Genomic DNA, 12903 nt, shown 5'->3' with positions numbered 1-12903 from the left:
ATCCAAAGGCCACTTCCAACTCCACCTGTCAGGTCTTAATATCTTTCCTGGCTGTGCAAGTATCCAAGTATTAATGTGAATATTCTCATCTCCTTGATATGTGGTAACTCCTACTTGCTTGGGAATTTTTGTTAACATTAAGCACAGCTCAATATGGAGTACTAATGCTCACATGGCATTAGGAAAATCCATAGGATCTGGGTCCAGCAGCTGGTTTACTTGTGACAGTAACCTTCCCCAACAGAATAGCAACAGCTGAAGGCAACTTTTCTCTCTTAAATACTGACACATGTGCTTGGGCTCTGAATTCCATTGTTTTATTGGGCATTGATACATATGGATAAATAAGCTATTCTTTCTTCATGTACTGCTCAAAGTTCAAATGTCTCTTGTCTTTTATCAGAAATGATTTCCAATCATTTATGATAGATTTTACAAGGGCAGTCTTCGATAAGGCCAGCTTAAGTCAGTTTAATGATGCAAAGTACTTCCCTTCTTATTTGGTAATTAAACTGAAAAGAAAAATGCAAGTCAGAGCTGACTCAGAGAAAATATAAGGGAAGTTATTGTGCAGTGGTCAGGACAAAAGCTAGGAAGCAGATATTACTGTCATGTCTGACATTTGCTCCAGCCACACTTACTTTTTCACACATGGAATTCTCTCAGAGGCTGGATCTATACTCTTGTGGTTCTCCTGATGGGGAATTTTGCTGCTCCAGGCATTTGGATATCTTGAGCATTTTCCCACCCAGGAAGACTTGTGAGGGAAGCCCTAGGAAGTTGTAGGCATCTAGAGGTTTTGATCCTGCTATTGCTATCCACAGTCTATACATACTAGACTCTGATTGTAGTAGCTGGCCCCAACAGGGAAACTGTGGGATTTCCAATGCCAAGAGGCAGGGAACTCACCGAGATTGACAAAGCCATGCAGACGAAGAGGGAGAGGATTGAGTTGTAGATCTGGAGCCGCTGCCCACCAAACCGCTTCCTGAGGTATTCTGGCATGGTCACCACCTGCAGAGGAGATGTCAACAGGAATTCACCTCAAAGCCTCATGCATTCAGATGGGTTTACATTTACTAAATGACTTCAGGCAGCTAAGCAATATGCAAGATATCTTGGGGATACAGAGGTCAAAAAAGCACAATGCCCCAGTAGAGTGATGATTCTGAAATAAACTCAAGCACTGGAGGCAGGATGACAATCTGTTCCAGGCTCTGATGTTGACACTTTCTGCAAATGACAGTCTCTGAATTTCCCTTTTCTTAAAGTAGGGAGTTAATGCAAAAGTATAAAGTACCTACAGCACAGATGGTACTCAATGAATCGTTTTTATTATTTTTACTAATGTTACAGTACAGCAAAAATAATATTTATAAATAATAAATTGTAATATGATTATATAACAAATTGATTATTGAGAATATTGCAGATATACATTTGAGCATGTATTTATATGATTCCCTTTATTGAAAATAAGATTTATATATTAAGTCTGGACTTTCTTTACTGAAGTTAGTGTTTGCTCATGGGACATCTACAAGAAGCAATCCAGCTTTCTGTGTTTTTCAGGGTGATTAGTCTCATTACTTAATCTCTCCTGACACAAAAAAGTTAATAAGCACACACATATACATCCCTTTTTGTCAAGAACAAGATGAGGCATTCTTAGCCGACCAGCCATGAAGAACAGTCCTGAAGACAAGGCAGGCTACAGCCAAGAGCACACAGGTATCTTCTGGGGCATTCACTCTTGAACCAAGGATAGCATCTTTCCACAGGGATATCAGGAACAAATAAACTTCCACCTTCTGCAGAAGTGTAAAGGAGAGGCTCCTCATCCAGGGTGGATTTTCACACAACCATGCTGAAGAAAGGCCGGCTGAATCATTGGTGTTTATTCTCTGAGGCATCCTTAAAGCTATACAAGGTCGTTTTCAAAGAGTAGTATGCCTACAGTGGGTCTCAAACAGATCTCCCTCCTGATTAACCTGCACATCTCTGCATGTCTGTCCTATAGATACCAACACACACACATTCACACACACACACACACACACACACACACACATACACACTTAGACACACACATTCACACACACTCACAGACAAACATGTACACACACACACACACAACACACACACATACACACACACACACATACACACACAACACAGTTAAACTGTTAATTCATTATAGTCTTATCTCCATCTCTGGCCCCCTTCTGTAGTTCTTGCTCCATTTACGAGGGATTCAGGCATTGACCCTAAAACTTCAAGCCTTCAAAGCTCATACTGCCTTTACCCCTAATCTGCTAACAATCATGTCACAAATAGCCAAGAAGTGTCTTCCGTTCCTCCCTGTTTTTCTTCCTTGAGCCTCACTTTGGATAGTATGGACTTTTACTTTATTTATTAATATTATTATTATCTTCTCTGGGGGAGGGTTGAGACAGAGTTTCTCTGTATTGTTTTGGAGCCTGTCTTGAAACTAGCTCTGTAGACCAGGCTGGCCTCAAACTCAGAGATCCGCCTGCCTCTGCCTCCCAAGTTCTGGGATTAAAGACATGTACCATCAACGCCCAACCACTTTTATTATTTTTGAGACACTGTCTCAAATAGCCCAGGCTAGCCTCAAACTTGATGCATGGCCAAGTTTGATTTTGAAGTCCTAAAAGTCCTAATCTTTTTGCCCATGCCGCCTAGATTCTGATATTACAGGCATACCCTACCATTCATGGTCAAGATTTCAGGAACATTTGTGTTTGCTTCTGTGTGTGTGTGTGTGTGTGTGTGTGTGTGTGTGTGTACACAAAAGTATATGAATAAAGTTAGTAAAACTTTGAAGTGTTTTGTATCTTTTGGAAATGGGAAGTTCAGGACTTTCAAGGATTCAAGGGTCATGATCAGGTTCCTAGTTCATGAAGTTTCACTTGAGCATCTGAGTGGACAATGGATAAAAAGTTCATGCAAATGGGCTGGGACAATACTTTAGCCATGAAGTGCTTGCCCTGCAAACATGAGGACATGAGTTTGATCCATAGCACCTGTGTAAAAATGCTGGGTATGATAGTCCATGCTTGTAATCCAGCACTGAGGAAACAGACACAGGCTGGTCCCCAGGGCTTCCTAGACAGGGAACCTAGCCTAGTTCAAGGCTAGTAAGAAACCCTGTCTCAAACATACAAGGTGAATGGTACCTTAGGGCAACATCCATGGATGTGCTCCAGCCTACACACACACACACACACACACACCAACGTGTGCATGTGGAGGTCAGAGGAACACTTAACAAGAATTGATTTTCTGCTTCTGCCACATGAATCCTTAGGACTGAACTCAGTCAATCAGGCATGGCAGTGAGTGCCTTTACCTACTGAGACATCTCTCTTATTCCAGAACACTCCTTTTAAAATGGTATCATCATTTAAAAATGTTAGCCATTGAACTAAGAATATACTAACTGTATCACTGTAATTTTTATTTTATGTGTATGACTGTTTGCCTACATACATGTACTATTTGTGTGCAATGCCCGAGGAGGTCAGAAAACAGTGTTGGAGACTGGGACTGGAGTTACAGATGTTTGTGAGCCACCCCCTGCGTGCTGGGAATTCAATCTGGAGCCTCTGCTAGAGCAGCCACTGCTCGTAACAATAGGGCCCCTATATCATTGTCTATTTATTAGCACATTTTAATTCTATAAAACAGTGGGTTTCACTATGATCTTATCACAAGCATACAAGCATACTTTGACTGTCTCCCCTCGATTACTTCCTCTTGCCCGCCCCCATCCTCTCGTCTGTTCACGTTCCTCTTCCCAGGTAAGGTCACACATGGAACTTTCCCACCTGAACCCCATCCATCCCACTGAGCCTACTGACACTCTATTTCTCGCCCCTCTACTGCCACATAACTCTCTAATTAGCCTTAATTTTTACTGACCTCCAGATATCCCAAGAAAGATTTTCACCTTCCATGTACCTGATTCCATCATGTGGTTTTTCTACCTGAAGAAGTCAGCCTTACCCCACCCCCAACACTTAAGCCAGATCAACACTGAAACACTTCCCTTAAGACACACCTGGGACTCCAACTTTGCTTCCGACTCGGGCTTATATGTACCTTGGTGATTGTTAGGTAAGACTGTGAGTAGCATGGTAACAGATACATTCTCTACTAGGGAAACCTATGCGCAAGCGATTTGATAGTTTTTCTGTTGTGTATTATTAGCAACAGGACCAATGAGAGCCAAGTACCAGGTTTCATGATTTAGCATAAAGAATGGGTGGATAAACAAAAAATCAGATACTCACCCCTGCCTTGATGTAGATGGGGACAAAAAACCACGCCAGAATCAGCAACAAGAGAAACGACTGAAACAAACCAAGGGCAGCACGGAGTTAAAGGAGTTTGTCTTTGATTTTATGTTATGACCTCTGAATCTCAAGACAAATCAGTGAACAAACCCCACCACTTTTCTTAGCTCCTTGGCAAAACAAGCAAAAGATAGTTTTGAGTTCATCTGGACTAAGAAAAATTGTACAACCTTTGTCAAAAGTAATGAACTAAAGTTGGAAAATTATACAGGAATGAGAGAAACTTTTGAAAAGGAAGACCATCCTCAGGTCCCTTTACCAAACACAGCTGCCAATATAGTCTGGTATCAAAGTGCAGACTTTATGACATCGCTGCACAAAGCACTGCTCGTGCCACAACTAGTTAAGCGGGTCTAATGGGCAATGTTATCAAGGTCATATACAGAAAGATATGAGCTTCATCAAAATTAAAGAAATTCAATGTCATATGCTATAAAGGCATCTATGTCTACAATGTGATACAATATACTTTGGATTAAAGGCCTTTTTCTTCTTGCCTTCATTGTACAGTTCATGCCATTATCAGATCAAATCCTAGGACACAAGGCATATTAGGCCAAAATCTGGGTATGCTCCTGATATTTCTGAGGTAAAAATAGGCAAAAGCAAAACAAAACAACCTTCAGCATCAGAAAGGCAGAGGTATTTGTGAGCGACCCAGCATCACTTCCAGAGTCCATCTGGAGTGGTTTATTTATGACACCATAGTCCCAACTTTGTCTATGTTCCCAATATACACATATATAAAAACTTGAGAAAAGATAAGATACAGGCCTGTGGGAAAGCTTAGTTGGCAGAAGTACCAGCTGTAGACACCCCACATCCAGAGTTTAATCCCCAGAGCCCACAGGGGGAAAAAAGAACAGACTCCTGAGACATGTGCTCTGACATGCACTGTGCAGAAGAGAGGAGATGCAGGCTCCTCCTCAGACATGTATGATGCTCTTACCACATTTCTGGCTGTGTGCTAAAGTGATGTGGGTGGAGGGAAGCTGTGTTCTCTGTTCTTAAGAACTCAGGGTCTAGCTAAGGGATGCAACTTCTGTAGAATGGTAATAGCTCAGTCTTAAAATTCTGTAGGTTTGATATTCCTTCTTTCCAAACATCCATTCCTTACTGCAGTGCCACGGCCTCTTCAGGCCTCACTTGGGTTTCTACTCATCCTTCCACTACAAGCAAGCATCCATAATCCTCATGGTATGGGCCAAGCACACCTGTAGTTTATGAGGGATTCACCTCCTGGGTGATATCTCTTTTAAAATGATTCTTGAGAATTGCCTATGCATACAGTAGTAAGTCAATTCCTCTTCTCTCTTCAACTTAACTTCTCCTGTGCCCCTCACTCCCTCTCAGTCCATTCAGCATTGCTGTAGTGTATGTGCATTTAATGCTGTCCATTTGGAACTGTATAACCTACCAGGGAAAAAGGCACAGGGAAACATTTACACAGTGTGATCCCTCAATATGGTCAATGCTCCTGTCTCTGCTTTCCACACCAGAGTTAGTGCACACTTGTCTGTCCCCCTTGATCATAAGCTGTGCCAAGAAGAAGACATTGTTTTTCCTGCTAATTGCCTAGTTAGTTTCAGATGGAGTTTCACTATGTAGTCTCCCTTGTTTGTAACTGGGTAGACTAGACTGACATCAAACTCACAGAAATCTGCCTGCCCCTGCCCCTCCTTCTGCTTCTGCCTCTGCTGGGATTAAAGTCCCAAATGCCTGACCTACTTATTTACTTTTCAATGTGTCTATGCCGTGCACACATACATGCAGAAGCCCAAGGCTGGTATTGGGAATCTTCCTAAATTGTTCTTACACTTTATTCTTTGAGACAGGGGCTCTTAATCATACCAAAAGCTCACAAATATGGCTAGTCTCACTAGCCAGTTTGCCAAAACCCTTGTCTCTACTTCTGAGACTGGAATTACAGGTGGGCTGCCATGTCTCCTCAGTATACTAGTGGGCTCCAGGGATTTGGACATTGGTCCCCTCGCTTGTGTGTCAAGTGTATTAAACTTGGAGCCTAACCCCAGCATGGTTTCTTTTACTTTTAATCTCTACTTCTGGTTGGTGAATGAATATACAGTGTGACATATCAGAAAAGAGACATATGAGCTCAACCAACTACAGGGACCAAGTCAAAGTGGGGCTTGAAATTATACAAAATGAAATCTCTTGTAGGAATAACTACCTAGAAAAAGAATGAGGCCACATAAGTGTTAAAGGACAAACAAAGAGTGGACTAATTGAGGGGAAAATAAAAACCAGAACAAAAGGAGTACATCTGATACAGATTCCCAGGAAAACTGGGGCTGTATACCCAGATGCAAATACCCAGCCTTAAAACACACACACACACACACACACACACACACACACGCACGCACGCACGCACGCACGCACACGCACACGCACACGCGCACACACGCACACACACACACACACACACGCACGCACGCACGCACGCACGCACACACACACACACACACACACACACATTTGCTGTCACTTACATGTGATTCAAATGCTGTAACAGCAATTCCTGAAGCTGCCCCTGTCCCAGCCAGGCCCACAAAGTGGCCACTGCCAATGTTGCTTGCAAACAGGGAGGCACCCATCTGCAAGGCAAGCAATCAGAATACGGTTAGATGCAGAAGATTGAAATGATTGAAATAAGACTCCTTGGAGACAGGTGGGTGTTGAGATGTTTCAGTTGATACTTCTCAGAGCAAAAAGTAGCAAATGATCATGCATGGACAAAAACTAGTCTGTTACCAGTTATTTTCTGGCCCATGATACAAGAACACTTTGACCCCTGTGAATAGCTACAAATGGTTTTTAAACATCTAAAGAGTGAAATGTGCAAATTTGCAATTAGGTGAAATTTAAATTCAGTGTCCATCATACGGGTGCTAAAGCACAACCATCGGTTTCATATGCCACAGCATACTAGTCACAGTTGCTTTGTGTGGCAGTGACATTGTTATGTGGTCACAATACACTCTGACCTTTAAAGCACAAGATAGTTACAATTAGGCCTTTATAGAAAAACCTGACAAATCCCATCTCATGGGAACATCCTGGTATCCCTCTATGTGTTCTGAGTGGACCCTCAAACTTCCAGATCTCCTGCTAGCATCTTGACTCTTGAGACAGTAACAGATTCCAAAGTTGCATCAGAGGGAATTTCTTCCTATCCTCCCAGCCAGAGCACCCTGTTCCCATTAGTTTCATTTTCATTACACTGATTTCTGTCTTTGCAGTTCAAAGGAGAGCAAGCTCTTCAATGAGCCGAGACTAGCTCTAGTTCTGAAAACAATCAGAATGTGGGGTCCTGAAGGGCTATTTTTACCTCTGTTTATTACCCCTTTTTTCAACCACTCCTTGTATGAAGGTGTTTGGGGATGGGATGAGGGGGAGGATGGAGCTGGTTAGTGACTCTCGGATTAGTTGAGAATCCCATGTTTCACAAAAAGAGTAGCAGGAAGACAATGTCTGGTTGATTGTGTGCTGTGAGTAAATTTATTCCTTCCGTGCTGTGGAGAAATCCTTTTGCATGCTGTGGATATGTATTACTCTTATTGGTTCAATAAAGAGCTAGCCAATAGCTAGGCAGGAAGAGGTTAGGTGGGAGAATCAAACTAAGAGAAAGCTGGGAAGAGAAGGTAAGTTTACCAGCCAGATATAGAATAAGCAGGACATGAACATACCATGCTAGAAAAACTACTGCCACTTGGTAGAGTGTAGTATATGGGTTAATTTAAGTTGTAAGAGCTAGTTAGTAACAAGCCTATGCTACTAAGCATTTATAATTAATGATAAGTCTCTGTGTGGTTATTTGGGAGCAGGCTGGAAGGACAGAAAATCTCACCCACACTACCATTCCTTCCATGTTGTTTATTAATTCCATTTTCTTTTATGGTATTTAGACAAGACAGAAGATCTGTTGAAGGAAACACTTTCTGAGCACTCACTGTATGCCTCACCCAATGCCGACACTCTCTGGATTCACAGATGAATATGCAGCCTCTACTGCAATGAAAAATCTGACAGAGAGAGCCATATAGTGAAACTCAGAAAAAAATTTTTCTCATGGGCAACTGTCCAAGAGGATAACTATAAACAACAGCACAGTCAACACGGCTGCAATCAGTAAGCACTATTTTCAAGGCAGGCCTAGAGTGATCAGGGAGTGATCTGGCTCTGCAGGGAGTGACAGAAGAGAAAATAATCTCCCAGAGAGGAGCAGCCTTACCTCGGGATTGGGGGCAGAAACAGAATCCAGACAGCTAACAGAAGCTAAGAAGGTTTTCCATGAGAACCACGGAGAGGCACAGGAAATAACTGAAGCGGTAGGTCTCCTAAGGCTGGACTAAACCTGCTTCTTGATTGATTATATACTATCATCTTTCTGGGATCCCAGAGAGCAGTCTTAAAGTACAGGATTTATTAAAAAAAAGAAGCAAGTTGTCAGGTACCCCTGCCACCACCACAACTTGTCAATCAATGTATATATCCTGGAAATTCTGACCCACTTACTGGCCACCAGGTCATAGCTCGACCTGCCAGGAAGAAGCCTCCAATAGTGCTCCGGTTTGTCTTCAACATTGCCTGGGCAGAAAGGAAATCAATGGAAGATTAGAAATTATAGGTTCATCCCCAAGATCAAGGAGAGCCTGAAGCTGCTCCATACAGCATGCTGACATTGATATTGCAACACATGCTTTTCTGGATAGAGTAACACAGCATCAGTTTTTAATGGACATAAAAGTCATGGTGTTTTGATGACTCAGATGGAGAACTTCAAGAAACTATATCTGAAAACCAAGTATTTATTTCAGCTTATGGAAAATTGTTACTCATCTCTAAAGCTGTCTTTGAAAGATACAGAGCCTCAAACTCAGTCCTGAAAAGAAAGAATGAACAAGTTATGGTAAACTTCTCACTCAATAAGTGAGGATGTGAATAAGCAACAAGGGAAAGAGTTAAAACGAGACAAGAGAAATGGCATTTGTGTTTTTGATGTTGTGTCTGGTGCTGGACATGCCAAGCAGAGCAAGCACCCAGCCCTGGTCCTGTTGAAAGAATGGGCTTTCTGGGAGGAAGAATTCATTTGGTGCAAACACTATTCATGCCACACACAAGCAAACTATTCAGACAAAACCACAATGATACTTGGAAGATTGTTGTCTCATCATTCCATATGTCTCTCTGCAACCTTCATGCCCACCCAGAAATCCCACTGGCTCCCACATGCTCCCAGTAGGAGATGTTTTCCCCTGCAATTTTTGTGCCCTCCCTGCAACCTCACTGGACTTCCACATACCCACACTCCAACAGCTATCACCACCACAAAATAGATGACAATGACGGAGATGTCAGCGGCATTGTTGATGCTCCCTGACAATGAAGACAGTTCAGTAGTGCTGGCTCTGGAGCTTACTGTGCTGGCCATGGCTGTAGGCAGTGCTATCTCCGTTGCAAGCACTGGCACTTCTGTATATATAAGTACTGCATTAATGATCAGCCTCAGGAAGATAGCAGAGCAGTTTCTGTCCACAGGAGACCTTTAAACCTCTCCTGTATGTTCAGGCTCTCACCTTACAGTGACTAGTTAGACAGGCTCCAGTTAGAATCAGAAATCAAGGAGAAAAGCCAGAGATGAGAAGCAGATTTAGAGGTGGAAAATGACGTGCAGAGTGTTTAAGAAAGAAAAGAGCATTTCAGACCATTGATCAGCGCAAGGGAACACAGGGGGAGATAAAGGACATTAAGGGAATAGCTACATTAAGGACATTAAGAGACCAGCCCAAAGTCAGGTAGGATATATGGTACAGTTCCTTATCAAATATGAGATTCCTGGCTAAACTTGTCACTTGAAACTGAAATTATCCAGAACAGGTGGTCTAAGTGGATGTCATAGGCCATGTCAAGACCCCAGCAGCCTGTGCAGAAAGGGCAAATTGCTTATGCAGAAGGGTGTGGCCAGGACTGGGAGGTGTGTGAGTCAGAGGGTGTGGAGTGAATGAACCTACAAGGACTTGCTGGTGATCCTCGTGGCTCAGGATTCTGGCTACTGGGAAGACACCTGCTTGGCATTAAAAGTAAAATCTCAGAGCATTCTCCTCCATGGTGGTCTATTTAAAAGACCTGACATAAAACTTATTTCTATCAAATGTAGAAGCTGACAAGGGTTTCTCCCTCATTCTATAGGCTACCTCTTCAACTCACTTCCTTTTGTTACACAGATGGTCTTGAATTTCGAGAGTTCACATTTGCTTTATGTCACCGTATTTGCTGTCTAAGGAGAGTCCTAGTCAGAAAGTCCTTACCTGAGCTCTGCCATTTTTTCCAGCAGTTTCAGACTTTCATGTCTTAGGTTGAGGTCTTTGATCCATTTGGGGTTGGTTTTGTGCAGGGTAAGAGAGATTTGGATCTAGCTCCCCAGAGCCATTTTAAACATTTAGTAACTTTTTCATACAACATATTATGGCCATATATTTTCCCCTGGCCCACTTCTCACTGCTCATTCCCATCTCTCTACTCATTCAACTTCATGTTTTCTCCCTCTCTGTGTCTCTCCATCTCTCTTTAAGAAAAAGAAAGAAAGAAAACAATCAGGAAAAACAACAACAACAACAACAAACCACAAAACTCAGACCAAAAGACAAAACAACAAAACCGAGCTCATTTTGTTTTGAGAGACTAATGGGCATGGGGCTGCTCTGCAATGTGGTTGATACACCCAGCAACACTGCATTTGAGATACTCCTTTCTTTCCAGCAGGTATCATTTGCAAGTAGCTTCCCAGTTAGGAATAGGACTCTGTGTCTATTTCTGCTTCTCAGAGCTAGGATTTTGTCTGCTTTGACATGTACAGGTCTTGTGCATGTTGTCAATGCCTGAAGACCTGGCCTATGCCATTGATTTGGCATTTTTTCCCCTCATCTACATCTATGATTCAAAGGTTTGTGTTATTCCCTCCCCCCCCCGGGTTCTCACATTTCATGTATATTTGTGTCCTGTGGTATTTTTAAATTAATTTTTCATATTTCCTGCTTATTTGGTCTAGATCTTGCCTATGCCATGCTTGAGTCTGGATAGCCTATCTTTTGCTTGATTCATTGTTTCTATCTCCTTAGTAAATTTTGTTCTCAAGCCCTGGAGAGTCTTCTCCACTTCCGTCACCCTTATGTTTCTGTTTTCCTGAGTATCACTTGGCGCTTATTCTCATTAAGTTCCTTCTCCTTAATTTCAACTAGCTGTTTCTTCGTGTCTTCACTAAACTCTTTGAATTCTTTAATGGAGTTTGTGATTATTCTTTTAAATTCTTTGTCCTGGGGTTCATCTGGGCAATTCTCATTGCAGACCCTTTTGAGAGAAGACACGCGCTTGAGCTTTCACACTGATCCTATTTTTGCGATGAGGTCTGAGCCTGTGGACTTCTCTTGTTAGTTCAGAGTCTGACATGGACACAACAGGTTGGGGAAGAAGAAAGGCTGTGTGAGCTGGTTTTGCCTAGAGATTGGCAATGACATGAGAGAAGTCAGGTGGACAGAGGAGGCTGGGCTGGTGCGCAGGATGTCTCTTGATCCAAATCTGGAATTATGGGGGTCAATCTGGCTTGATGAAAAGGTTGATGTTAAGAGGAAGGGTCTATTGGTTGGGGGATAGATAGCAAGTTTCCTGGCAGAAGCCTAGAGATAGGTTTGGGTGCAGGTAGGGCGGTCCAGAGTAGACTTGGGTAATGGATGTTGGGATCTAGTCTAGATCTGGCCGTTAGGGAGAAGTTGTGGATGGGGAGGTCAAAGAGAATCATTAGTCAAGATCCTGGAGAAAGAAACCAGAACTCTGGCTGAACAAAGAGGTTAGGTGCACTACAGAAGGGACCTGCAGCAGGTAGGAAAGGTCCTTGTAGAAGCCTAATACATTGTTGCAACGAAGATGGGGGACATCCAGAGTATGCCTTGTTGTTCACTGGATATGGGGTCTGGGACAGACACAGTGTGTTGGGGAGAAGTTGTGAATGGGGAGCTCAGGGATAGTCACTGGGCTAGAGTCTAGAAAAGGATGTGTGAGGTCTGGAGGTGAAGAGGTCGAATGTAGTTCAAAAGGGACCTGTGGGTGACCCATTCATATGTTCTTAAAGAAAATTCACTGATTTTCCTGAATGAGTTAAATGATCCAGCTCCTACTCCTCATTATCAAGCTGTGATATCCTGACTTATTTCATCTATTAGTGAGTCACTAGGGCTTTCTTTTTCTTCTGGCTGGATTTTTCATTTCCAGTATTGTTTCAGTTTGACTTTTCTTCAGTATTTTATCTTCTTTGTTAAATTTTGTTTTCATATCTGTCTTAGTTAGGGTTTCTATTGCTGTGAAGAGACTATGACCACAGCAACTTTTAATAAGAAAAATATTTAATAGGGTGGCTCACTTACAGTTTTAGAGGCTTAGTCCATTATTGTTAGGGCAGGAAGTAAGGTAGCCTGCAGGCAGGCATGATGCTGGAGAAGGAGCTGGG

General features: G+C 42.5%; 1 protein-coding gene across 1 annotated transcript in view; it reads right to left on the bottom strand.

The window, feature by feature from the left end:
• LOC127223865 (solute carrier family 5 member 4A) overlaps positions 1-9867 on the bottom strand; it is a 41172-nt gene extending 31305 nt beyond the window's left edge. The window contains exons 1-5 of the mRNA XM_051186553.1: positions 9706-9867; positions 8919-8990; positions 6893-6997; positions 4317-4376; positions 910-1014 (exon numbers count right to left, since the gene is read on the bottom strand). Of these exons, the coding sequence (XP_051042510.1) occupies positions 910-1014; positions 4317-4376; positions 6893-6997; positions 8919-8990; positions 9706-9834 (471 nt within the window). The 5' untranslated portion in view covers positions 9835-9867. The remainder of the gene's footprint in view (positions 1-909; positions 1015-4316; positions 4377-6892; positions 6998-8918; positions 8991-9705) is intronic.
• Positions 9868-12903: the final 3036 nt, after the last annotated feature.

The sequence above is a fragment of the Phodopus roborovskii genome, unplaced genomic scaffold (genome assembly GCF_943737965.1).
Source record: "Phodopus roborovskii unplaced genomic scaffold, PHOROB, whole genome shotgun sequence".
NCBI classification, from domain to species: Eukaryota; Metazoa; Chordata; class Mammalia; order Rodentia; family Cricetidae; genus Phodopus; species Phodopus roborovskii.
Note: the sequence above shows the minus strand (reverse complement) of the source record. Positions and strands in the feature narration are given on the sequence as shown.